Here is a 27,693-nt window from a genome sequence, read left to right as displayed (position 1 = left end):
TATAACATTTCCCTAAATTAGCAGTATATTTTTCATTTACTTTCCGTGGTATCCCATAGAATCATGTTCCTAGACATTTCCTCTGGAAAGCACTACCACAGATGCCCCCTAAAGTGATGGGAGGAAGCTGTATCGTCCCTGAAAAATGCCTCAGTGTGGCCTTCCTGTTCCTGATAAAGGCAGGTACAAAACAAATTTTATGACCCACAGTAGTCTGTGTAGAAATAAAGCAAACTCCAACACCAGATAAGCTTGCTCTCCATCTGGGTCCACTTTCCGCTCTACCTATGTGGTCTCCCTAGACTGACCTTTTCAACAGTCTAAAAAGCACAAACACAACCTCAGAGCTTATGGGAAGGACTACTTTTATTTTTTTTCCTTTTTATTAATTCATTCATATTACATCTCAATTGTTATCTCATCCCTTGTATCCTCCCATTCTTCTTTCCCTCCTATTTTCCTCTTACTCTCCTCCCCTATGACTGTGACTGAGGGGGACCTCCTCTCCCTGTATATGCTCATAGGGTATCAAGTCTCTTCTTGGTAGCCTGCTATCCTTCCTCTGAGTGCCACCAGGTCTCCCCCTCCAGGGGACATGGTCAAATGTGAGGCACCAGAGTACGTGAGAAAGTCATATCCCACTCTCCACTCAACTGTGGAGAATGTCCTGGCCATTGGCTAGATCTGGGTTGGGGTTCGATGTTTACTGCACGTATTGTCCTTGGCTGGTGTCATAGTTTGAGCACAACCCCTGGGCCCAGATCCGCCTGTCGTAATGTCTTCTTGTAGGTTTCTAGGATCCTCTGGATCTTTCTATTTCCCCATTCTCCCATGCTCCTCACCTAAAGTCCCAATAAGATGTTCTCCCCTCTGTCCCACGTTCCTGATAAGTGAAGACTTTCATGGGACATGCTCATTGGGCTAGTGGGAAAGGCTACTTTTCCAAGGTGTGCTTCATAGGCAGGGCCACTGTTGCCATATTCTCTCATTGACACCTTAAGGCTCTAAAACATGAGCAGGGGAAAGGTGAGCTCACCAGGTTTTGAAACCTCTAGCAGCTCCTCATCTTTAGTTCACCTTTCAACCAACAGTGTCACCACCTACAGTCACTTGAGGGGGACCATCTCTCTCCAGAGCTCCTCTGCAGCTACTTCTAGGCCCAAGAGCATACTCTCGTGTCTCTTCTCCACACCTCGCAGCAGCTGCTCCCCATCTCCTGATCTTTACTTCCTGCGTGCCGTCCTTCTTCTGCTCCTCCCTTCGGGTACGCTGCTAACATCCTTGGTCATGAAGCATGAAGCATGCTCACATCATACACCTGCTGACTCTGAGAACTATCCTTGGAAACTAGAGCATGCTGTACACAGATGCTTAAGGAAACACAGGTGAGACTACCAACTGCCGCTAACAGAATATCACACAACAATGAATACTGAACAGCCACACTACATACTACCTAAGTGGATATTAATAATGAGGTATCAAGTGAAAAAAAGCTATCCAGCTTAATACCTAAAGAATGATAAGCTCCTTTTGATGGGCATAACCAACAAAAAAGTAAACAGAATATGCTTTGAGCTATATATTTAGGTTACAAGTACATATGAAATGCAAACACAAGGATATCATGTTATTATAGGTGATCGTTCCACCGGCTAATTAACCATCTAATTAATTACTAAGTCATACATAAGCCAATGCTCATTAGTCCAATTTAGGATCATGCACTGGAGGAAAAAAATGGCAGAAAGTATAGAGAAATTTTAATTCAGAACATGGCTGGTGTGGCAAGAGATCACATCCAAAGACCTTCTAGGTCTGTGTGATCTGGCTGGAATACAAACACTAATCAGGAGACAAAGGGAAGCAGATCTGAGTTCAAAGCCAGCCTGGTATATAGCAAGTTTCGGGTAAAGAAAAGCTTAGGTCCAGGCATGGTGGTACATGCCTTTAATTACAAACAATGAAAGTAAAGTTAGTTTGTAGTAGGAAGCACCCATGTTTGAAAGGGATGCTAATTGGGTAGCTGAAAAAGAAAGTGACGAATCCGAGAGAAGATTTCACAGAACAGGATATGCCCAGCTCTCTCCAGAAAAGAGAAAGGGGAAGCTACTTAATGCAGTGCAGAGGGAGGGAGGGAGGGGGAGAGAGAGACAGGGACAGAGGGACGGGGGGGGGGGGGGGGGGGGGGAAGCAGTGTTATCAGGACAGTAATAGAGAGACAGGTTGCAGAGAGAGAGAACAAGACTCAGGTGAAGACCAAATGAACCAGAGAATGAAAAAGAGCCAGAAAATATTGCTCGAGTTAGTTTGAAGCCAAGCAGCACAGTTCAGGGGCCCAGAGAGAAGCCAGATTGAAAAACTCAGCTGAGAGAGGAGTTTGAGCCAGAATATCAGAGTTGAACCAGCCAGCCCAGAGCTCAGAAAGAACAAGAGTGAGCTTATTAAGCAGTAAGTCTCAGAGGCTGAAAACCTTCTAGGCCTAGGTTAGATTTTACGGAAGCTGGAAGCTTCCAGGACTAGACCTGGCTTAACAGACAGGCAGAGGCAGTAATCCTCTGAGACAGCAACTGAAGCAGGTGAATAAAAGTTCCTATTACAAGAAAGTGCAAAGGAAGGAAATCTAAGAGGTTTCCAGGTTTTAAAGAGAATTGATTGCAAGAAGCTAGAGACCTAATATAAGTGCATTAGTTTCACCACATATAACTGTGGGTCTGACAATCGACCATGTGGTATATTCTATAACCTGCATGTCTATCTCAGGGCAGTGGTTCTCATAAAGCGCAATTGGGCTGAGGTGATCTCCTCAGCAGTACTGCCTCCTCTGGAGCGTGCCAGGATTCAGGGGTTTGTACAGGCCCTCTCCCCAACTCTCCTGGATACTACAAGGAAGCACAGGGATCTCCCTATTCTCCCCAGATGCAATGTTCTCTCCATGCAAAGTGCCTGTCTCATTGTTTTTAAGATGATTATAAAATCATTAGAATCTTGGTCTTGCCAGCCTCATTCTCCCTTATGAATCTCAGAGGCAAGCATCTTCAATTACTAGCTACAGTGGCTGGTTTTAAACAGTATAACTGTTTATAACAGTGTAACTGTTCAGAGCACAGAAGCTCAGTAACTCTCTTCCCCGCACTTCCCCAAATACAGAAAGGGATGCTGAGCATCAGCCTCGTCCCATCTCCAGCTCTGGCCTCTCTTTCTGTTGTGTATCTACAGCTGTGAGCTGACTTTCACTGTCTTTAGAGTCACAGACCTTAGAACCTCGGAAAGCAGAACCTAATTTGGTTCTAGGTATATACACATGACAGTGGCAGGCTGGATCTGGGTCACCCACTTCTCCGTTATGTGCATTTTCCTAGCTCCTTCTATGTCTCACCATCAGCTGAAGCACACATAAAGGCAAACTGGCTGCCACACTTGTTCCAGAAGAGCTGCCTCCGTCATCTACTAAGAAACGCTTGCTCTCTTGCTCGGAGGCCAAATAAAGCCTTTTGCCTTCTTCTACATCAGCTCTCCATCCTTGAGGTCCGTTTGGCACCAACTGCCACAGTTCTGTCCTTTACAAAGTGTCCTGCATGTCCTTTCATTTACTTAATTGTAGTGTGTGTGTGTGTGTGTGTGTGTGTGTGTGTGTGTGTGTTATGCGTATGGTATAGGATATGTGTGATGTGTGTGTGGTGTGTGCATGTGGTATATGACGTGTGTGTGTGTGTGTGTGTGTGTGCGTGCGTGTGTGTGTGTGTGTGTGCGTGTGTGTATGAGTGTATGATGAAAGCACACCAGTGAAGGTCAGAGGACAACTTTGCAGAGATGGTTCTCTCTTTCTACCTTTACATGGGTTCCCAGAATTAAATTCAGTTGTCAGGCTTACACAGCACTGACCCATCTCACTTCTCCAGCCCCCTGCTTTCAATTTCACCTTCACAGCCTTGGTCTAGGATCCTCATGACCTCAAAGCAGTTCAGTGATGGCTTGGATCTCTTTCAACTTCCCAATGACCCAACTCAAACAATAGGACCACTTAAAGCAACCACCCCAAATCTTAGGTTTGCAAAGGCACTTGTAAAAAAAAAAAAAAAAAAAAAACCACTTACAATGAAAAGAGCTACAATTCAGTCATGTGAGTCTATGCATGTATGCACTACAATGACAACATAGAACCAGAAGTAAGGCGGACATAAACATAGAAGAGTAGACCCATAAGGGTGGACAAAGACGAAGGTGGCACAAATAAAGAAAGCAATAACAGTGTGTGTTCCTTTTCAGTTCTGCCTCAAACTCCTTGGGCAAGCCAATGCCGGCACACTAGCAAACACCCCTTGGGTAAAATGTTAAGAAATCACCTATCTGTAGAGATGCTTAAGAGCAGGTTCATCAGAAATCTGTGTCTATGTGTGCAGGAAACCAGAAAACTGACCCAGGTGTATCAAAAGTCAAGGCTATACTGGAGAGCTCTAAATTGAGTGGTATGGACACTCGAGTTACTCCTGTAATTTCAACTGCCTTTTTAAGTCTTGCAAATTATGTTCTTTTATCACATAAGAAAGCAACGATATGAGAATTAAAGAATAAGATAATTTTCAACAAAACTTAAACTTCCCTTCCAAGAAAACTATAGAATTTGCCTCATTATTTAAGAACACATTTGAATATATAAACAGTTCTTATGTTCCAAAGTATTGGTGCACTAACCCAACTCGTTAACACTTCAAAAGTTTTAAGTTTTCCCCTCAAAATAACAGTTTAGTTATTAAGTTATATCTGAAGATCGTTTTTCAGTTGTAAATTTCTGTGATTCAAAGAAATTGGTGTAGAGTACCTGTCCAGCACGTGCAAAGCCCTATGTCTCAGCCCCAGAACCCCAAAGCCAAGAGGAAGGGCTCCAGAAGAGGCCGTTTTAAAAACACCATTCTTGTTCAACTTAGGAACAGATAAATATGGCCTATCAACGGAGATGTCTTTGAATTTTTAAATCTCCTCGGTTAACAATGCCCAGCAAAAACGTGCCTTCGTTTTAGGCAATGAGGATTCACAAATGCCGAGAACTGCAAACGCAAAACAAACAAAACCAAACAAATCCTCACAACTACCGGCAGGCGCACGCTCCTGCCATTCTGCTCCAGCTATCTACAACGCTCTATTGAATCGTCCTAGCATCTGTCTTCCGTGACAGACAGGAGCCGGTGAGTTTCCTGCCGCCAGCGTGCGACGGCGCCCATCTCCCAGGGCAGGCCTGGCGCCGACCTACCTCCCGGTCTCCGCGCCACAGCCGCTGCTCCGCCACCGGGAAGCCGGTCTCAGCGAAGATGCGCTCCTTGAGGTCCCGCGCGGTGGCGGTCGCTGGCACCGCCACGGTCCTGCAGCCCACGCAGCCGCGGAGCACGGTCACGCGGACCCACCTGCGACAGGGCAAAGGGAGGACGGTCAGCGGGGCTCGCGCGCGGCCGGCCCGCCCACCTTGCCTCCCGGGGTCCCATCACCTGTCCCCCATGGCGGGCTCCCCTCACGCCCAGCCCGGCCGCTCCGAGAGGCCCTCCGCCGGCCCCGAGGCGGGGATCCTCATAGCGTAGGCCTGCGCCGCCGCAGCGCTCTGCGGCAGCCGGCAGCAGACGAGGCAGAGGAAGGCGCCGCTGCGGAGGAGGAGCGAGCCCTGCTGCACCGCGCGCTCCCGACAGCGAAGGGCTCAGCGGGCGTCGCCCGCGGGCACGCGCGGCCCGGGGACCGTTAGCTGGTGGGCGCCTCCTCTGCGCAGCCACGCCTTCCCAGACGCGCCTCCCTTAGTCCTTGGAGGAGCCTCAGGCCCCGCCCCCGCCCTCAGGCCCCGCCCCAGCTCCGCTCCCCTAAGTGGATGGCAAAGGACGGTTCCGCCCCTAGACCACGCCCCTTTCTGACACACCCCCTGCGGTTGCTCTGAGGAGACTCAAGCCCCGCCTAGGCTCCGCCCCTCTCCCGGGCGGCTAAGGACCTCCAAGCCACGCCCCTCCCAGGAGCGCCAGTAGATTACAACTGTTCTGAAGCTCCTTGGGCACCGCTCCTGCCACGCCCTCCACCGGCTCCCCCTCCAGGCCACGCCCCTCCCGATCTCTGCACACACAGAACACTCCTGCCTGGGCCCCCCAACCAAGCCAACCAGACTGAGGTGCTGCACAACCCAACAGGCTACGCCTCATCCAGGCACCTCCTTCCGCTTCTCACAGATCCGAACGAAAATCGCAAACAAGCCTTCCTCATCTGATACAGCAACGCAAAAACTACACAGTGAAATAGTAAACGGCGATTGCTATTTGAAATATTCTCGTCAGAATAACCCTAAAAGATGGTATTGATTACTACTTCTCTTGGCTTCCCTCCATATAGTCAGAATTCATCATCAGAAGTGAAAACATAGACTGCCCTGAGAGCTCTTCAGTTCTCTTTCTTAATGACGCTACAGGCAACAGTAGAGCTTGCCTTTCGCTGATGGAAGGGGTCAATTTCATCAATTAGAGAAAAATACAGCATCTCAGTTACAAAAAATCCTGCCAAGAAACCCTAGTGGACACATACTTGATTTTTGAATTAGATAAAGCCTGTACAAGTAAATGAATGTATTGGGATATCAACAAATAGGGGGAAAAAATAAGGATTTTTGTTAGCAAATGAGATCTCTTCTTCATGCCCCCTCCCCCACAAAAAACCACATCCCACTCCTCTCCCAAACACCAACCACTCAGCATCTGTGACATGTACCACCCACACCCAAGGCAAATCTTCAGGTTAAAAGACTTGAGAGTTGAGGGTACACCCTCCTTTCCTCTGCCTTCCCTGAGCAGGCACCAAGCAGGATGTGGCAACAATAGAACCCAGGAGTGGAGGCAGCGGGAGGGCCTGAAAGGAAGGAATGACCTCATCCATCAGGCAGGCCACAAGAGAGGCAGAGGTAGCCTTCGAGGAGGCTGATCAGAAGCAGCTTTGAACATCTAGGGCAGAGTGACTCTGAGATACAATTCACAGTGTTATTACTCACGGCAAATGCAGAGCTAGACCTCAGGGCAGATGCCAGAGCTAGCAACGTAGCCGGAGGAGGAGTCGCTGGCTTCTACAGATAATACGAATAGCGTCTACTGAAGCTGCCGTATCCCAACTGGATACAATCCCGAGTGACAAGGACAGACAAGGAGCGAGACAAAGTACCTAAGAACTCTTTGAGTGGACACAGCTGCAGCTTTACCAGATAGCGTTCTGGACATGAGCACGCAGATAGCGTTCTGGACATGAGCACGCAGATAGCGTTCTGGACATGAGCACGCAGATAGCGTTCTGGACATGAGCACGCAGATAGCGTTCTGGACATGAGCACGCTGCACGTCGCACACTATCATGACTGTAGCATCACAGAACCACACAATTTGAAATTATCCTGAAGGTAAATTTTATGCTATATGGGGCTGGAGAGATGGCTCAGTGGTTAAGAGCACTGTCTGCTCTTCTGAAGGACTCAGGTTCAATTCCCAGCACCCACATGGCAGCTCACAACTGTCTGTAATTCCAATTCCAAGGGACCTGACACCCCACACCAAGGCACATAAAATAAAGTTAAATACATTTAAAAAAAATTTTATGCTATATGAACCACCACACGAAAATACATTTGACCATTTTGTTTTCGGGGACGGAGTTTATACACAAGGTGGTCCTGAAGTGTCATAATTGTCCTGCCTCCACCCACTAACTGCTGGGATAGGCTGTGTCTGTGGTCATGTATTCACATATCTTTTTTCTTCCTTTACAATATATTAAGCAGCACAGAGACACTAAAAAAGTTGATAAGACCAGCCGCCAAGGTTTGGAGGCAGAAAAGGTAACGGCAGGCAGTAGGGCAGTGACAATGTGAGTCATCTCACAAGGACACATTTCATATTACATATTGACTGGCAGGTAGTGATAAGGTAGAAAAAGACTGCAAAGACTTGACCAGCTAGCAGGTGAGTAGGACAAAGTGGCAAAATAGCAACAGGGCAGTCATTAAATGAGAGGGGGGGGGGAGCCGGGGCGGGGGGGGGGGAGGGAAGTAATGAAAAAGGAAGAGAGCGATGGAAGGCCAAAAAGAGAGAAAAGAAAGAACGGGGAAGAAATAAGTGAAGAAGGAAAAAAAAACAGGGAGGCAAACAGGGAAGGAAGGAGAGAAAAGGGGGAGAGCCTGTGGGGAGGTGGAGGAGGAAGATGAATGGAAGGAAAGAGGGAAAGGACGGAAGTAAGTGAGGAGGGAAGAAGAAAGTGGGAGGAAACAGAAGGGAGGGAGGGAGGGGAGGGAGGGGGAGGGAGGGGAGGGGAAGATGGAAGGGAAAAGAGAAGAGAAGGAAGAGAGGAAGAAAAGGAGGAAGTAGGAAAGGAAGAAAGAAGGAAGGAATGGAGAAAGGAGGAAAGGAATGTATAAAAAGGAAGGGACGGGAGAGGGAAGAAAGAATGGATGGAAAGGGAGAGAGACAGTAGAGGAAGAGAGGAACAAGGGAAGATGAAGAGAGAAGGATTGAGGGGGTAGAAGAGAAAGGAAGAGAAGGAAGGGGAAAATGAGGAGACATGGAGGCCAAAATGTGAGGGTTTAAAAAGCTATCCAGGGAGAAAGGGAGGAAGAGAAAAAGCCTCCATCAGATTGGCTCTTAGGGAAACTGGCAGGGCCGAGGGAAGGATTAAAAAGAAGGAAACAAAGAAGAAGAAAATGCCCAGAAAATGTAGAAAAATGGGGAATGGGCAGGGCAAGTTAAAAATAGTTGTATTTCTTCTGCTTGGGATGAGGAGTGGCGCCCGGGAACACAGTATTGAGGGTCTCTGAGCTGACTCTCCCAGCATGTCTTCACAGTAGAGAACCGCCAACTCTCCCCCTCGCCAGTTAGGTAAAGACCAAAGTGGAACTAATTGTTGTCCCTTTGCTTAACGAGTCAGCAAAAAGCTAGTACCTTGAAAATAAAGTGAGGACGTGCTAGAAGATATGACTTGGAGTGGTAAAGACTTGCCGTGCAAGCCTGATGACGAGAATTTGATTCCCGGAGCCCATGTCAAAGAGAAAGATCCAGCCCCACATCGCCGTCTGGGACCTACATGCGTTCCAGGACATATGCTTCCCACACACAAAACAGTATTCTTTTAAAGTATGGATATCCCGCTGAGTCCCAAGAATGAGTGGAAGGGGTAAGCCACATAGGCGAAAGGAAATGACCTTTAAGGCAAGGAGCAGCACCTGTGAAGCCATGATGGTCAAGAGCCACAGGACAAGGAAGAGCGCAGCCTTGCATCAGAAGAGTGAACCGCAGGAGCACAGACACCGGGCCCAGGGGAAGCAGCACACAGGTTTTTTTGAGCTCACTTTCCCACGTTTATCCAGCATGGTGGTCCTCCCTTGTACAAGTACCTGCCTAGTGAAACCCAGCCTGGCAAAGTATTGGTTTTCCTCACATGACCAGCAACCACGTGAGGACCACTCCTCAGCCCTGTCATGACCAGAGGCGCGGTAATATGTTGAGTCCAGCTCTCTTTTTAATCTTAAAATACCCATTACCAGCAAGAGAGGGTAGATCACAGGTGCCAAGTCAGACCTTGAGAGACTGAGGCAGGAGGATTTCTGGGAATTTGAAATTAGCCTTGATTACTCAGTACCCGGCCAGCCAGGGCTACACAACCATAATAAATAATAATGAATAATAAATAAATAATCATAAACAAATAAATGAAGGAAGGAATATGAAGCCATCGTGGGCCAGAATGAGAAAAAAAGAAAAAAGAAGAAAAAAGAAGAGGCTAGCAGAGTTCCGATTTATCCAAATTCAGGGTAAGGAGCAACAGAGCCTCAGGACTGACTATCAACTGCATGTAACTCGGTTTTATCAGGAAAGCAAGAATTTCCCAGCAAGCTTCTGCTTCTTCTGATTGGCCAGAACTGTGTCACATGACCAACTGTAGCTGCACGGCAAGCAGAGGAAGTGATTGATAACTTTTCAAGAGTCTGTAGTGATAGCTGAGTCATCCAGTTGCGCCCTCTACAGTGTGGATATGGAAAAAACACAGGAAAGATGCTTTCAAAGTGCCTGCAGGAATATCAGAAAGCAGTGACTGAAAACTATCAAAGCTGCCTACGCACATAAAACATGTTTTCAAAGGTGTCCGGGAGGGAGGACATTCCGTGCGGGTGACTTTTGCTCACTTTGGGCGGGACTTTGGCAGGTGTTTTTCGAACCCTTCTTCTGTAAAGTCTTGAGAACACTTTTAAAACGTCATTTCAAGTCTGGGACTAGAGCAAATCCAGCCCAAGTCATCCGTTCCAACCGCCCGTCGCCTACAAAGATCAGCTAGCCTTACTCTGGCCACCTCCATGCTGCAAGGAGGCAGCTGCCTCATGGCCAGAGCTGGAGAGCTGAGAAAGGGTGAGGCTTCCCGTGCCCAGCCAAGATATATAACTGTAAAGTAGATTCTGGGAATAAACACTGTGGGAAAGGAGCAGAAAACATCCATGTGGATTAGGCTGTTCTGACATGCATGTTGTCTGTAAAAAGAACCAAACGCAGGGAGGAAGCCTATTGTGTAAAAAAAAAAAAAAAAACAAAAACAAAACAAAACAAAAACAAAAACAAAAAACCACTAAGTGATATTGGTGACTTTGGAAACATGGCTTCCCCAAGGTCAAGGGTAAAGCAATGGCCTCTCCATACGAGGGAAGTTATGAATAGCTACTCTGGTTCATTTTGCTTAATTTGCCTGATTACATAACTTCTGGCTAAAATACATAAAGTTGAGGTGACAATCGTACCAGAATCCTACCCAGGGCAAATTTCTTTGCACAGAATATCAAATTTTCTGCACACTTCAAGTTTCTTTATGGAATAATAAGCTTCAAATCCGCTGTAAATCCTTGCTTGGAAAAATCTCTCTACAGTCAAACTACCTATTTAATTGAGGAATTCTTTCCACAGATGTGTATCCCTGCATAATATTAGCCTTTGTTTTTAAGTACATGTTACTTGATAGAACACCAGACAAAGGCCACTTAAAGAAGGGAGGGTTTGTTTTGGCTCACAGTTTGAGGGGATGCAGTCCATCACTGAGGGGACAGCACGGTGGCAGCTGGTCACATTGCATCCACAATTAGGAAGCAGAGACAGATGAATGCTGGTGTCTGGCTGCCTTCCCCTTTCACTCTTTTTATTCACTCCAGAACTCCAGCCCGCAGGAAAGTGCCATCCATACCCACAGTGGGTCTCCGTTCCTCAGGTAAACATTTTTGGAAGCACCTTACTGACACACTCCAATGCTAATCTCCAGGCGGTTCCAAGTCCATTCAAGTGGACAATGAAGACTAACCACCACCAAGCACTGGGTCCCTTTAGGAGGAAGTGTTTCATGTGTATTTGTTTCTACCAGATAGCTTATGTGCATGAGGATATACGTATACAAGGTGTGTGTGTGTGTGTGTGTGTGTGTGTGTGTGTGTGTGTGTGTGTGAGTGTGTGCGCATGCTATACGGAGGTAATTGTCACTGTTCTTTTAATATACTTCAAGTCTTCTGGACTCTAGGCCACTGTGAACTGTTAACACTGATAGAAGCCAAATTCGGGACCAACAGCAAGACTTTAGAATATCTGGACCAGATGCAGGTAGTACCTGTGGATGAGAAGAGGCCACATGGATGTCCCCACTATTCCCAGGCACAGACAGCAGCTGCACCCAGACCCATGGCAGCAAGGCAGGACACGGTGCCGCCCAGCTCCACTAGTGATACTCCACCGTGGCCAGTGCGAAGCTGTACCTCTGACTTCTCAGCCTTCTTCTTCCTTCCTTCCCTTGGCTTCTAACCTCATTGTTTGACCTCTCTCCATTACAGCTTTCCGTCAGTCTCCTGTTCTTCAAAGAACCAAGAAGGCTCTCTTCTCTCAGGCAAGCTGAGCCCCTGCCAGGTTCTTCTGTGCACTGGCCTGTGGCATGCCCGCACCTTCCCTCAGCCTCGCCCCTGCCCTACCACTCCCCATCTGTGCCATGCACAGCACTGTCAGCATCTCTTTTCTCTCCACAGCATTTTTCTGGATGAATACGCTGGTGTAAAAGCCCCACCCCAACAAACAGTTTTGACTTCAGCACGTGACTCCATGCACACAACTGCTTGGCAATCCAACATCCACACAAATGCATGACTGAGAACTGCAGGTGGTGGCGGTTGGGGTCTTTAGGAAAATGTGGCTTCAGAGAAAAGCCAGTGTGGACTATCACGCAGAACCAGAGTCAGCAACTTGATCCGATCCTCTGGGTCTCAGCCAGGCACTGCTTCATACCAGCTTTCTCCTCTTGGACTGAGTGTGTCCCAGCTTTCTGACCTCAGTCTACTGCAGACACCACATTTGGCACCTGAAATCTCACATACCAAAACACATCCCCTCACCCAAGGTCTTCACATGTGCTATTCCTCCTTTTGGCCTGATCTCTCAAAGGGCCTTTCTCATTCTCCCTGGCCCCCACCTTTTGTTTACATATTTAGGCACTGTGATTTGACTGACAGTCAGAAAGCTGCCTTTACTGCCCTATAAAAACAGCAGCACTCCCGATGCAATCCCATTTCCTTCCGAAGTTTCCACTGAATTGCCTTATCCTCTCTCATCACAGCTACACTCAGCCGTGTGTTCATCCATCTTTGTGGACACCATGCACAGGGTTGCTGTGTGCTCCCCCCGCCCCCCAGAGCAAGGCTGACATGTTCAAATCCAAGTGCTCCCATGCCAAGCACTGGAGGGAGAGAGGGCAGGTGGAGAGGCCTGATGTGTCACAGAGCCTCAGTCTGCTTGGGGTTGCCACCCATAAAACACCATAGAGAAAATGGGCTGAACTAGATGTTCCTCACAGGACTGAGGACTGGACATTCAAGGTCAAAGTGCATGTAAGATCGGTCTCATCTCTCTATCTCCTGCCCAGCTTAGCTGCATAGCCTCTTTGCTGTGTGTCTGTGACCGGCTTATGAGGGTACTAAAACCATCTAACCCCAAGCACCCCCCTCAAATACCCTACCTTTGAATACTACCAAGGCTGACAAGTATTAGGAAAAGCTTAGTTACCTGGGACCCTTGCCCCACATCTGTATCAATATATACGTCTGTATCGACATATGACTTATATAATAGAAATAAGTAGTTCCCCTTGGCAACTTCTTGGTAACGTCTATTTCTATTCACACATGCTCCAGGATACATCCAGGATTAGGAGACACAGGGCAGGTCTGACTTGAACTGGTTTGAGGATTCATGCTCAGGAAGACAAACTATGTCTTCTGAATGAACTCTTAGGGGAAAAAATCTTCTATTTGCCATCCTCTGGCGATGACAGGTGTACATGTAATTAAAATCAGATGCATCATGGGAAGGGATATGCTCAGCACAAAAAGAGGTTACATAACCCAAATCTGCCCATCAAAACAGAATCATTGGAGCTACACTCCTAGCAATCAGCTCCTCCTTTTCCTGGGCCCCATAAAACAAATTCACAATAATATTTGAGACCCTTGAGTATTCTCTCAGAGGGCTAGATGCCTTTCCTGGCAGTGTGTCTAAAACGTATGCTTTTGTGTCACTCTTAATAAAACTTATTGCTGCCGCTACTCTGTCTCTGTCTCTCCAAGTCTGTGTGTGTGTGTGTCTCTCTCTCTCTGTTTCTATCTCTGTTTTTCTGTCTCTGTTTCTTGAGTGTCTGTTTGCCTGCCTGCCTGCCTGTCTGTCTGTCTCTCTCTCTGTCTCTGTCTCTCTTGGTCTCTGTCTCTCTCTTGGTCTCTGTGTTGCTGTCTGTCTCTGTCTGTCTGTCTGTCTGTCTGTCTGTCTGTCTGTCTGTCTCTCTCTCTCTCATGTGTGTGTGCATGTAAGTGTTTCAATTCTTTAAACAAGGCACCAAAAACTCTGGAACTACCAAGTCCAGCCAGTGACCTGCCATAACACTGTTACCTTGAAGCTTAGGGCTTGAAACACATGGATTTTAAGGAGACACAGACATTCAGTCAGTCCTTAGCCCCAGGAGCACCCAATAAACACACCTGAACAACTAGCTGAATTCCTGCGACTGTGGCCCACATGCCGCAGCTCCACACACAGCACATTGAGGAGTCTGTGTCTCTAGATCCGTCCTCCCCTTGAGGCCCTTGATGGAAGACCATAAACTGGTAGAGTTGCGTGGATTACTGAGCCCCACAAAGATGACGTTGAAAACATTTCATCAAGTGAAAACTCCAGCCATGAATGACGACACACTGTATGGCTGCATTTGCTTACGTGTCCAGAATTGATTGGTCCACGTAAAGCAAAAGCAAAGGGGTGATTGCCAGAGACCATGGGGAGTGGAGAGGACATGTGGCTGCTCATGAGTTTGGGGTTCCTTTGCAGGGGGTGAAGCCTTCTAGAGTTAGAGGGTGGCAATCATTTTTGCAATATTGTGACTAGCCTAAGGAAACTATATTCATTAAAACGACAAATTCCATAGTGTGAAATAACGTCTGAAATAAGTAAAACCCATAGCTGTTGTGATAGAAAAGGCTCCCCCCCGCCCCCGCCCCCCGACCCAAGGCTACCATGTTTAGGATCTCTCTGGGAACAAAACATTCTAAATCAGCCACACTGGCTTTTCTGGGGAGCTCAGTGGTTGTGGGGTTTTTTGTTGGATTGTTTTGTTTTGTTTTGTTTTTTCTAAGTTGTCTTTCAGTATCTCAGTCCACTACCAGAACGGTCAAACACAGGTGTCTTTGCTCTCTCATGCACACAATAAGCCCTTCTTATCAGCAGACCAGGTCCTTTCATTCTCATGTCCTGCTTCCCCCAGTGGCTTCCTCCCCTTCTCCTTCTGGGCTGGGTCCCAGGATGGCTAGCTGCCCGGGTTTTCCTACATAACCTTTGCTTGCATCCCTTCCTCTCAGTGATTCCTTTCACTTCAGTGCAGATGTCCTTGCTGAGGATGCCGGATGCTTCGAGAGGCGTTGCCCAGCCTCTCTTTCTTCTCTTCTCTTCTCTTCTCTTCTCTTCTCTCTCTCTCTCTCTCTCTCTCTCTCTCTCTCTCTCTCTCTCTCTCCACCCACTTTTGGAGATGCATTTCCTCCTTCGCTAGGATCTCAGGCACGTGCATCACCAGCTTGGCAGGCCCAGAAGGCCGGGGTAGCAATCACCTGGCAGGTCACACAGTCCCCGGGAAGCCAGAGAAGGGGCTGAACTTCCCTCGTCCTTGTGCTTATGTAGCTCCAGCCGGTTAAGGTTTATTTTTAGTGTCATTAAGCATGCCTTGGGAAATGAGGTCATGTTTCTGAGTTAGCATTCCTGCCTTTTCTACTTCCAAAGAGGGGCATTATGAATCCCTGGAGTGCTGTACAGTCATCTCAAAATAGGATGGCACAGACTTCACATGAGGCTCTCGGCTATACCATTCATTTTAATGAGACGTAGGTGTTTGGATGCCAAAAAGCCCGAGTTGGTTACACTAAGCAGTAAGGACAATGTGTATGTACATACACTCGGCAATTAAGCAATACAGGGTGATTTGCATTAGAAAGGAAAGCCATGACTCAAGCCCCCAGACTTTGGGAGGTGACACATCTTGAGCTGGCCTGCTTGGGAATAGTAAGCCCATGTGTGGTTTTTTTTTTTTTAATTTATGATGGATGCTGATTAAACATCCTCTTCTGCAACTATTACAGGAAACTGTAGTGAGCTGGCTACATAGGAATGGAGCGAGCTGGCTATAGGAGGAATGGGTCCAAATGAGCAGTGTACCATAAGAGAGTCTCAGACCAAGGCACCATCATAGAAAAGCCCTTCCATCGTAAAGTTGATGAAACTGAACACCGTGTAGGAGAAAGGAGAACGGGCCAAGAGGCCCACAGCTGCCCTCCCGCTACCCTTTCTCTGCCGTCTAGATTGCCACTGTGCTGCTTGACCGCATTGTTTCCTATGGAAAGTCATCAAATGAGTGGCATGCTCTGTGCTCTCTTCTCACTCTGGGCCTCTTCCTTCTCCTCCTTTCTGGCTTGACCATTGAACAGTCACGACTAATATAAAAGTAGGCAAGAGCATCTTGAGAGCCTTACACCCTTCATCTCAGCGTGACCTCTTTCCCCAGGGTGCCCTGCTCCCTTCCCAGTTCTGTTGAGTTCAGTAAACAGGACCTGTGCGCATTGCACATGCTGGGAAATCTAAGATGGTGGTGATCCTAGCACTGCCTCTGCTCATGAATGGGAGCTAGACCAATAGAATTGCCACACCAAGGAAAGCACCAAAGTCATGGAAACCGATGTAAATCAGCAATAGCTGTTCAGTGTGCAGCAGGTGTCTTCCACTAACGGGGCTGTCCTGGGCCAACAACAACTGTCTTGATTGGTTGATTTGTTTCTGAAATGAAATCATCATCTTCTTCTTCTTCTTCTTTTTCTTCTTCTTCTTCTTCTTCTTTTCCTTCTTCAAATATTTTCTCTTTTTCCCTCACTTCCCTCTTTCTTCCCACGCACACTGCAGAGCCACATCTGTGTGTCACATTGTGTCATTCAATCTGCAGTGCCCCAATTAAGACCAGGCTCTAGTTCCCCAATGTCCCTCCTGCTCAAGGGTGAAGCATCCCTTCAAAGTAGCTCTGGAATTCCCTTCTGGGAATTTCCCAGTGTGTGTGTGTGTGTGTGTGTGTGTGTGTGTGTGTGTGTGTGTAGGCCCATGTGTGCACATATGCATTTGTAATAAGAGTTGACTTTTTCCCCCACTTCTTTGAACCACTGGGCAAGATGGGGTGAGTGCCAGGAACACTGGTCATTCTCCGTGGACATGGCAGAGCCCTACAATCACCGTACGCAGGAAGACAACAGTCCCCTGAAGTGTTTATGCTTTAACCAGGGGTTTTAACTTCTGCTACTGTGTGGAACCTGGGGTTCATATTTTGTAAGGTTTATTCACCCAGTTGCCTCTGAAACCACACAGTAGTGGTGCTCACTTTCAGCAGCAATTGAAGTAAGAAACTGAAGAGGAGGCCCAGCGAGAGCGAAACTGATGCAACACCCTCAGTCAAGCTGAGCGTTCAGGGCATGACACACCCTTCCTATAATCTAGACGTGCTCTATAAACACCTTGCCAAGCTACTAAAGTTCCGCGCAACAATGTGTTCACATTTTACAACTGATAAAGAGAAATTCACAAGTCTGAGTTCAGTGTAAGGAGAAGCCAGGCAATGATCAGAAGGAATCTCATTTCCAGTCATTGATCGCCCAATACATTCCAAATCCGCCCCACCCACAGTGCCATATTTAATTCCCAGAAACCCCTGCGAGGGGGGTCTTCCCATCTACTATCATAACTAAGGCTCAGCACCCAGGGAGAGTGAGTGCTTGTCTGAGCATCCCGGCACATGCAAATGTGAGGAAGCCTGGAGCCCGGAGTCCTGCAGTCAGTCTCCAGTGCCGTGCCGCTTTCTACTATGAAGTGATTGGTCACACTCTGCTTAGGTTGCGGGAGACTTTAGTCACTGTTCTCCAGGGGCAGGAGAGCTAAAGACAGCTTAAATTCCCAAGAACACGGCACTTTCAGAGCCAGGCTGGATGGGGATGGCATGATGCCCTCATACATGCAATGGAAAACACATCTACAGCTTATGTCTTAGAAGAAATGCTTGGGACTAGAAGTGTTTGAGATCTGGCAGGTTTCCAATTTTGAAATACTTGTGCATATATGATGAGTTACTTTGGTTTGAGACCTGAGACTGAACAGGAACCTATTTGTGACTCGGATACAGTTTATACACATAAGCCTAGAAGTTCCATACAGCTTTTTTCAGCACGCCTTCCTCTGACTGTGACCTGCAGTGTTCCACCCCAGATCTTGAAAAGAAAGGGGTTTTGAGCATTTTACTTAGGATTTTATACCTTTGTGACTAGAGCTCATCAGCTTTTATACTAAATGTATAGGATAAATGCACAAATGGAAATTACAAAATAGAGATATTCAGCAAAAACCTCACAATCATCTACTTACCTAAAAGATCTTACAACTGCATAGTTCTACTCAGCTAGGCTACCTGTCTAAAATCACCCTCTCCTCTGCATTGCCTTAAAATATCAGAGAGAATCCCAAGAGCATAATTCGATTAAATAGCCTCTGGTCAGAAATTGCCAAGAAACATAATATTATTTATAAAAACAAAAGGGACTGCTTTTTGTCACGTTTCTTTCTTAAATTTCTTGCTTATGGGATTTTTAAAATATTAATTCCTTTCCAAGTTTAATTTCACATATCATTCCATTAGATAGCAGGAGTTTTTCAGGCCTCAGATACAGGGTCTACTATTCTTCTGAAGGAAAATAGACATATGGACAAAATTTAAACATGACAGTGTAATAAAAGGCCAGGAAAAAAGAATCACTCTCTAAGGGGATTAGATAAGGTCTTTAAAAACCTCAGAGACATACAGAATATGACAATTAAAAATGCTTTTAAAGATTCATTTGTCAATGAGATAGGTTAGCTCCTGGCAACACTCAGCCTACCTCAAAGAGGATGACGAACATCAAAGAACCTCCTTATAGAGATGTCTTCAAATGTGGCAAACAAGCCACTGGGCCAAATGTCCTCATTGCTTATGGGATTTTTTTTACTGCTGGTGTAGAAAGGGCTTGTTTTTATGGCTGTGGAATCAAACCAAGGGCCTTACGGTAGGCAGATCCCTGCTGCCAACCTTCACCCTCATCCCTGCTACAGATTTTTCAAGATAATACACCAACCTCTGACGTACGTCACCTCTAAACATCTGGGTTTGCCAAGCAGATAAAGGCTTCCTACCCTGTGTCTCGCAGACCCATTGCCACAGTGACATGGGACAATGAATTGTGGAAGCCGCACACATGGAAATACAGACCTGAGGAAGAAGATGCCTCGTGAAGAGGCGAGCACAGGCCACCACCCAAGGTCAAAGGGGCTTTATTATTTGTTTAGTTTTTAATGAAAACTGGGGATGAATCCGTGCAAACCGAATGGCTGGACCTTTCACTATCACTGCGCCGGAACAGAAGCCCCCTCCCCAAATCCCATCAACTACTCCCTCCCACCACCGCTCCTTCGCTGGCTCCCGCTGCTCACGTGAGATAGTTATAAAATGGGAAAAGTGTCCGTTTTCTCAAGAAGGCATTTTCAAATAGAGAATGCAAACCACAATGTCTTATTCAAAACTCACTCAAAAATAAATCTATCATTGCCCACCATTTCCTTAATTATTATAGATATAATGGTTTAGTAATTGGTACAAAGAGCTCATCAACAAAGAATCATTTAGAGAAAGATAATACACCTCAGAAATTTTGTTTGTTTGTTTAATTCATAGGATTCCTCAGAGACCAGCTGGCCCCTCTGGTCACCCTAAACAGTCCTTTCTGCTTTTTGCATATGGCTGGTGTTCAGCCATTGATCTGTGACTGACTGGGTAGGGTGATAGTTTGGTGGAGTGATACAGCTTGTCCCTGAAATCCATTTGGGGACAGCAGAGTCCAGAGAATGCTGCCTATGCGCATAAAGTGAAACTTAACTTTAATGCTCGACTGCACAACTAATACTTTAAATGTCTATGAAAACAGTCTTTTGTAGGGAGACAACTGTTTAGAAAGATTAAAAAACTGTGAGCATCGTTCACCTCATTTTCAATATTTAAATCTAAAAAGAAACCACTAGCAGCTATGCCTGGTTTAATCTGCCAACTGACTGGACCCAGAGAATCCTGGTTCTATCTGGAAAATCTACCTTATGAACCACAGAAGGCTAAAGAGCTGTAGCTTCACACCCCTCAGACTTCCTTAAGGGATTGTCAGCAAACACAGGTGGGCTTTATTTTAAAAATGTCCAGAAGGGGAGCTGGAGAGATGGCTCAGAGGTTAAGTGCACTGTCCCTTCTTCCAAAGGTCCTGAGTTCAATTCCCAGCAAACACATGGTGGCTCACAACCACCTATAATGAGATCTGGTGCCCTCTTCTGGCAGACAGGTACACATGCAGGCAAAGTACTATATAAATAATAAATACATCTTTTTTTTTTTTTTTTTTAAGTTCTAGTAGGGGCTCCCTTTTCCGAGCCACTGAGGGAGGAGGGAAGAACAGAAGAGCTGGAGGATGAGGAGGAGCACTGTGAACCACTGCCTTGCCGTCACCACGTGACAGCTGTGGAGGGAGGAGTGCTGTGGAGGGAGGAGCACTGTGAACCACTGCCTTGCCGCCACCACGTGACAGCTGTGGAGGGAGGAGTGCTGTGGAGGAAGGAGCACTATGGACCACTGCCTTGCCGCCACCGCGTGACAGCCGTGGAGGGAGGAGCACTATGGACCACTGCCTTGCTGCTGCCACGTGACAGTTGTGGATGGAGGAGCACTGTGGACCACTGCCTTGCCGCCACCACGTGACAGCCGTGGAGGAAGGAGCACTGTGGACCACTGCCTTGCTGCCACCGCGTGACAGCCGTGGAGGGAGGAGCACTGTGGACCACTGCCTTGCCGCTGCCACGTGACAGCTGTGGATGGAGAAGCACTGTGGACCACTGCCTTACGGCCACCACGTGACTGCTGCACTCAGAAACTCAGCACAGCTGGGGAGGAGTACACAAGGTCAGGCCAACAGGAAGCCCTGACCCAGGGGTGGTGGCCCCCACATTTAATCCCAGCATTCAGGAGGCAGGGCGGTCAGAGCTCTGTGGTTTCTAGCCACCCCTGTCTAAATGAGTTCCAGGCCAGCCAATTCTCAAGGCCTGGCCATGGAGGCCAGGGTACTATACAATGGGAGACTTGCTTAGATGGAGAAGCACAGATGAGGCAGAGATCCAGTGAGAGGTGAGCAGGTGGGTTCCCCTTGGCAGGAGGTGAGTGTGTGGGTACCCCTTGGCAGGAGACGAGTATGTGGGTGCCCTCAGTAGAAGGTATGTGGGTGCCCTTAGGTGGGAGGTGAGCATGTAGGTGCCCCGTGAACCATTTTCCTCTTTTTCTCTATATATGCCTGAAAATTTTCAGGACAACATTTTTTCAAAGAGATAAAGAGTCAGCAAGAGCTTCACAGGCTTCTCTCCAGTCCAGCTAAAGGGGACGCGTGTCTCAGCACACGGCCTCTCCACCATTCCTGTCCCCTCCGAGGACAGCAGGGACACTGGGCATTTTGCTAAACACCAACCATGTGGGGTCCCGGAGGGAGAGCTCAGGGAAAGGACAGCGAGCTCACAAATACACTGCCCAACATCCGCCCTGGGCTCACCTCTGACCTTCAAGTCTAGGTGACCTTCCTTCTCCGGGAATCTGCCTAATCACACCTGGGTTTCACGGTTCAAGTTCAGGCTGAGCACCCTTTATCCGAACCATTTGAATTGCAACTCTTTCTGATCTGGGGATATTTTCAACTTGGAAACATTAGCATATATACAGTGTACCTTGCGGATAGACACAAGTAGCACTAGTTTCCCTTTGCCGGCTTGACACAAACTAAGGTCACCTGGGAGGTGGGAACTTCAACTGAGGAAACATCTCCATCAGAGAGACTGGCCTGGGGGCCTGTCTGTGGGGCATTTTCTTACAGGCGCCCGATTGTGTGGAGTCCTGGGTCCAGCTCAACAGGGTGGTGGAGATAATTTTTTTTTTTTCACAGTGTGGAAAGAGTCTCCTATTTATGGCCGCAGCACTACAAGTGGCAAAGCCAAGACTGACAGCAGGTGGGGCCAGCTTGGCTTACACCGTTCCATGACACTTTGTTTCCCCTTACAGAGATGGAAGGGTACTTACAGGGAGTTTGTTTTACACTGTTTGGATGTGGCTGTTTCTAAGGCAAAGAGGAGATATGGGGACAGGGCAGGTCCCACAATCCTCTTTCCTGGCCACATGCGAGGCAATGGCTCTGAGCTTGGGACAATACAAGGTGAAGCCAAAGTGCCCAGGGAATAAGGGACCAGACCCAGAAAAGCAGATGTTACATATGTTCTCTCATGTGAAGAATGTAGATTTAAGAATTATACACATGAAAGAGGAAAGGGGATCCGAGAGGGGAGACAAGAAAAGACACGGGAGGAGAAGTGACTATAGTAAGCTTGCATGGAAAAAAGCCACGATGAAACGTTATTTTCTATAATAAAAATATAGTCATAAAAATTATTTGATTAAAAAAAGGGTGGGCAAGACTGACTTCACACAGCACTACCACAAGGGCCTAGCTGCCGCCCCCACCCCACACCCAGCATCCACACACTCCAAGTAGCTTTGGGCTCAAGGGCTCCACTGCGGGCTTGAGAGTGACGTCTTGCCCAGGACACCAGCTGCAGGGGCATGACCCAGACTCCAGAGCCAAGGGGCTCAGAGTGGAAAAAACATGAACAAGTGTATCCCCGAGCCTTGGTGAGTTATCCCTGCCCCAAGCATGCCCAGAAATAGCTTTGGGGGTGTGGGGGGAGAGAACTGAAGCAGAAGGAAGGGGCCTGGGGGTCCTGTCACACAAGAGAAAATTTGGAGCCAGGGAAACGTGCAGTGTACACTCATTTGTCCTTACTTCTACTTGTGAGCTTCTGTGCCCTTGGAGGCATGGAATTATCTCTAAGCCACTGGCCGAGTCTTGCTCTCAGCACTGGACACTGCTGCCTGATCACAGCTTCAAGCCTGCATGACCTCTATGGCTGCCCTTCATCAGGCATGCCAGGCTGGCATCTTGTCTTGGCCCTCGCCTGCTCATCTGCTCCTGCCTGTGTATACCTGTTTTCAGCTGTGTGGATCCTCCTGCCATCCTGGCAACTCTGGTTCCTGGCACGGAGTACCTAAAAGCCCTTGAATCTTGCTGAGTAATAGGCGTGTATTCAGCTCTTTACAGGGAGCCTTTGGGCCCTGAGTGTAGGTGAAGAGGTGACTCTCAGTGACCTCAAGATGGGAGCCAGTGGCCAGAGGAACAAATCACGTATTTGAGCCCCCTTTTCTTCCCCACCCATAAGAAACCCCAAGGAGGGAGGAAAAAAAAAAGAGAGAGATGGAGATTGAATTCAGTCACCAATGGCCAATGTCAAAGTTATCTCAACATAATGGAAGCTTAGTACAAACTCTGAGGCAATGGAGCTAGCTGAGGGATCTAGTAATTTGGTGAATGCATGAAAGTTCTGGAAGGATCCTCAGAGAAAAGGCAGGAAAGATCCATGCCACCACCACCCCTCACCAGGCCATGTCCCCTGCATTTCTTCCAGGTGACTGTTCCTAGAATATATGGAATATATATAGAATCCTTTATAATAAGCTGCAATCTTAGGAAAAGCACTTTCCTCAAGGCTAAATTGTTTTGTTAGATTACAAAATCCAGGTTTAGGGGCCATCTTAGGCATCCTCTGATTTGCAGTTGGTTAGGCAGAGATGGAGGTGGCCTGGGAGGGGTCCTGCCCATTGGTAGCTGCCATCTCAAGTAGGTAGAGTCTGGATTGAGGTTTTAATGTCCAGGATTTAGGTTTACTCTGGCTAGGTAATATCAATGTTGAAGTATGGGCCATCCAATGGACATTGGAGAATTAGGGAATTTGTTATTTCGGGGACGGGAAAGGCACTACAACTTTTATAATAACCCTGTGCTGACATTTCTCTTAGATGTAGCTAGCATTCTGATGCAGCCAGGAGATGCATTCTCCATGGAGAGACTGTCAAGTGGGCCAGGCCACAGCCATCGCATGAGCATCGCCACTACTCAGTCTGCTGGCCACGGCCACCATTACTTCTTGTCTAGAGTATTATATCCTGCAATGGGCTCTCCAACGTCTACCTCTGCCCCTCAACAGATCAGCTACAGGAACATTTTGATATTTGTTCCCTTCTCTATTTCAGAGACCCAGGGCCATTTAGTCAGATGTTCAAACCTTTTGAAGCTTTTGACACTTTTTGGTTTTTTTGGCCTTCCCCAAGTTAGATCCTAAATGAATCTAGATCTCAAACTGACCCTAAGACTCCTTTTTTTTTTTTTTTTTTTTTAAATATTTTATTTAATTTTAATTTATGTGCATTGGTGTAGGGGTGTCAGATCTTGGAGTTACGGACAGTTGTGAGCTGCCATGTGGGTGCTGGGAATTGAACCCAGGTCCTTTGGAAGAGCAGGTAGTGCTCTTAACCACTGAGCCATCTCTCCAGCCCCGACCCTAAGACTTCTTAAGGGGCAAGGCAACCCCTTCAAATGTGCTCTCTGCCTTATGAAATGAGTGTCCTTTATTATAAGACTAATAAAGATTTATTTAGGCTGTTGAATTGAGTACAATGCATTATCAAACCTTCTAAGAAATTCCTAGCGTTCTCTAACCTAGACTTTATTCATATGGGGAACTAATACTAAGTCACACCTGCTGCAGAAGTTCTACCTTGTGCCTAGAGAACTTCTTTTTCCACAGCACATCCTAGCATCACACCATCTATCACAATTCTGGTTATTGTTTGCAAATGTTGGGAGCTTCAGAAATGACGTTATACTCTTGTTCCATGCTTTCTGCTCTGTAACCATGGTAGCCCATGTCTCCTGCTGCTCACTTATTGCTGCTCGTGTGCTCCAATTATTCCTGGAAAACCATACTCGGCCCTTCAGCTTCCTCCTGCTTCCCTGCGCTCTGGTCCAGGCAGTGACAGTGGCTGTCACTGGTGTCCATTCCAGCTCCAGGAACTGCTGGACAGAAAGTCCACGCGAGCCATGGCATCCTGACTCTATCACCTGAAGAAGCATCTAGCTCAACATCTAGAAATTATGAAGGCCACCCTCCAGACTCAAAAAACAGGTTTATAATTTATCCCAAAGGTCTTTGTCTTTCTTTTAATTTTCCTAGACATTCCTTCATTTGGTGCCTGAGTGCTTGAACGCTGGAGTCCCAACAGATGCTTTCAGTGGTCCTCAGTGAACATGCAGATGGGTGAGGAATAGATTTGGGAAAGGATGTCTCATATTTCTTTGAATAAGAGGGGATAAAAAAGACTCTCCTTAGCCAAATTCCAGTCCATCTCTTCCTCTACCTGATCCTGTCTCTAGTCTGCCTGGCCCACTAAGTTTGCTTAGAATCCACCCTCGGTGTCTAGTCACCTTCACCAAACCATGTGATCATTCTGTCGGGTCCAGTTTGCTAAGACCCTTCCTTCCTCTGATGGCTCTTCTTAGTAATCTCCGCCCCGCCCCCTACTGCCTCTGTTAGAATTCCTTCAGATCAGCTCAAGTCTGAGCAGCAGCAGAGACTTGAGGGAGCTGAGTGACAACTGTGTGTGTAGACATAGATGCATGTGCTCACTGGTTCTGACATTCTTGTTTTTAGTAAAGTGAGGATCCTAACGTACCTACAGCTTATACAATGTCATCCTCTGGAAACAAACACTCAAATTTAATCCATGTTTCCTTTTAGATATAAATAGGATTTACTGCCTGTGGTAGTGACTGCAAAAGGGCCTGCATTGTTGGGCTTTGTCCTGACGGTTGACAAATCGTACTGTCAGGACCAGCGAGTGGTTCTATATAATTTCTGCAAATGAAATTTCTTAAAACAAATCAGCCGACTGTTAAGTTAAACAGAAGCGATTCATTTGTAAAAGCATCTACTTCCAAAATTAAGGGGGCGGGTACCACTGTGGAAGGACTTGAGAAACTTAAAAACAAACAAACAAACAAACAAACAAAAAACCCAAACAAAAACAAACAAACAAACAAACAAACAAAAACTACAGAATACTGCCAAGAGCCGTGGGTGGTGAATGCTATGCACACTTCTCTCATCTTTAACTATAGAGCATCTGTAAAGTAAAGAAACTAATTTCAGGTGACTTCTCACGTTCCAGCAAATACAGAAGACAATGGAATATGCCAGATGCTTGCTTGGTGGTAACCATATACATTCATACACTGTAAAACCAACTAAATGTGATGGTGTGAGCATGTAATCCCAGCACTGAGAGAGTGGACAAGTTCAAGGTCAACCGTGAGTGTGTAGGAAGAATCTGCTCCATAAATACACCTGAGAACGCCAGGGAACCACCTCTCCTGAACAAGTAACAGTGTTCGTATTTAACCTGCAGCTTTCAAAAACTAGGATACAAACACTGATTAGTCTGTTTATTTGTTTTAAATTACATTGTTAGTCTTCCAAGTTTGAAAAAGTAAAACTTGAAAAAAATTTTACGCTGTTGATATCATTAGGTTAAGATGTCAAAACTTTCTTGTTTTTGTGGTACTAAAATTCAGTTTTCGAACCTGTCACTTTCAGTACATCATTCGAATAAGAGTTGCACTCTGAGCCAGGCGGTGGTGGCACACGCCTTAAATCCTAGCACTCAGGAGGCAAAAGCAAGCAGATCTCTGTGAGTTCGAGGCCGGCCTGGTCTACAAAGTGAGTCCAGGACAGCCAGGGCTACACAGAGAAACCCTGTCTTGGATAAACCAAACAAAAACAAAAAAACATATGTATATATGTATGTATGTATATATGTAGGTATTATGTAAAATAACCATAAAAAATGAGGCTGTCAACATGAGGAGGGAGGACATGGGAGGGGTTCGAGGGAGGGTAGCTGGAAGGAGCTGGAGGGAGAAAAAGGAGGGCAAAAGTGATGTGATCCAATTTCAGTTTAAAACATTCAAAAGGAAAAAGAACACGTATAAATTTCAATTCTAATGAATGAACACACAATTTAGTATAAGCCCTTAACCTTGTAAGAGTTTATACTCATGGGGACAACATGACGGCTGAGAGGACAAAGGTGCCCTTTACCCTCTACCAAGGCTGATAACCTGAACTTGCTTCCTGGAACCCGCGTGGGAGAGAGAAAGAAGACTTACTTCTGAAACTAGTCCCTTGACCTCCACACTCATGAGTGCACATACACATAAGCAAATGAATAAATGATCATTCAAAACATTAACTGTTTACCTAGTTTCCTCAGTTTCCATGGCCACTTCCGGAACAGCTGTCCTTGAAAATCATAGACCGGTCCTGCTTCCTTTTGCTTAAGACTTGTTTGTGTTTGCTGTCAGCTCTGAGAGAAGCTCTTCCTGGCTGGTGAAAAGCCAGATTCCCCCAGCAGTGTCATCATCTGACATCAGAAAACATCGTGTTTTGTGCCTGTGTCCTGTATGCTGCTCTGATCTGATAAGGTTGTCTTTTTAAAAGCAAACCAGAATCGGCTGGCTGTGAGTTTCCAGCTTTTCCCAGCGGCAAGCTGAACTTCTTGTCCTCTGAGGCTTTTCTATGTTCCTTGTTGGAGGTGCAGAGTAAAGATGCTGTGGAGCTGTTTGGGTAGGGCACTGCCCATCCTCATCTCAGGAGGTACAAAACACTTGCTGTTGGGAGAACTCCTTTCAGATCTGCAGCTACAGGCATCTTGGCTTTACTGAAAACATCCTGAAAGAAAACACAAGATTAAAAAAAAGAATAAGGAGAACACTCAAAGTGTGTGCACTGAAAACGCAGTCTGTGCAGAATACGGGCAGGTCCTTAGCTCAAGTGACCTATTAAATATGAAGTATCATTGTGCGGCACCTCTGCCAACCAACATGACATTCTCCTTTGTCCCCAGCCTCCCAACAAAACACACAGCAACAAACACACAGGCGTTACCAGATATGGTGGCCTCTGAAATAATAAGCCTATCTATTTAACAACCTAGCTCAGTGCTCGGGTTCTCTGATTTCTTCCTACTGTAAATCCCACTTCCCACACACCACTCCTTCTTTGAGGA

The 27,693-nt window shown here is 46.7% G+C and overlaps 1 protein-coding gene across 1 annotated transcript in view; it reads right to left on the bottom strand.

The window, feature by feature from the left end:
- Sacs (sacsin molecular chaperone) overlaps positions 1-27,340 on the bottom strand; it is a 64,506-nt gene extending 37,166 nt beyond the window's left edge. The window contains exons 1-2 of the mRNA XM_051160659.1: positions 26,886-27,340; positions 5,252-5,402 (exon numbers count right to left, since the gene is read on the bottom strand). Coding sequence (XP_051016616.1) covers positions 5,252-5,402; positions 26,886-26,905 — 171 coding nt within the window. The 5' untranslated portion in view covers positions 26,906-27,340. The remainder of the gene's footprint in view (positions 1-5,251; positions 5,403-26,885) is intronic.
- Positions 27,341-27,693: the final 353 nt, after the last annotated feature.

This window comes from Acomys russatus, chromosome 18 (assembly GCF_903995435.1).
Source record: "Acomys russatus chromosome 18, mAcoRus1.1, whole genome shotgun sequence".
NCBI lineage: Eukaryota > Metazoa > Chordata > Mammalia > Rodentia > Muridae > Acomys > Acomys russatus.
This window is presented reverse-complemented; position numbering and strand designations above follow the sequence as displayed.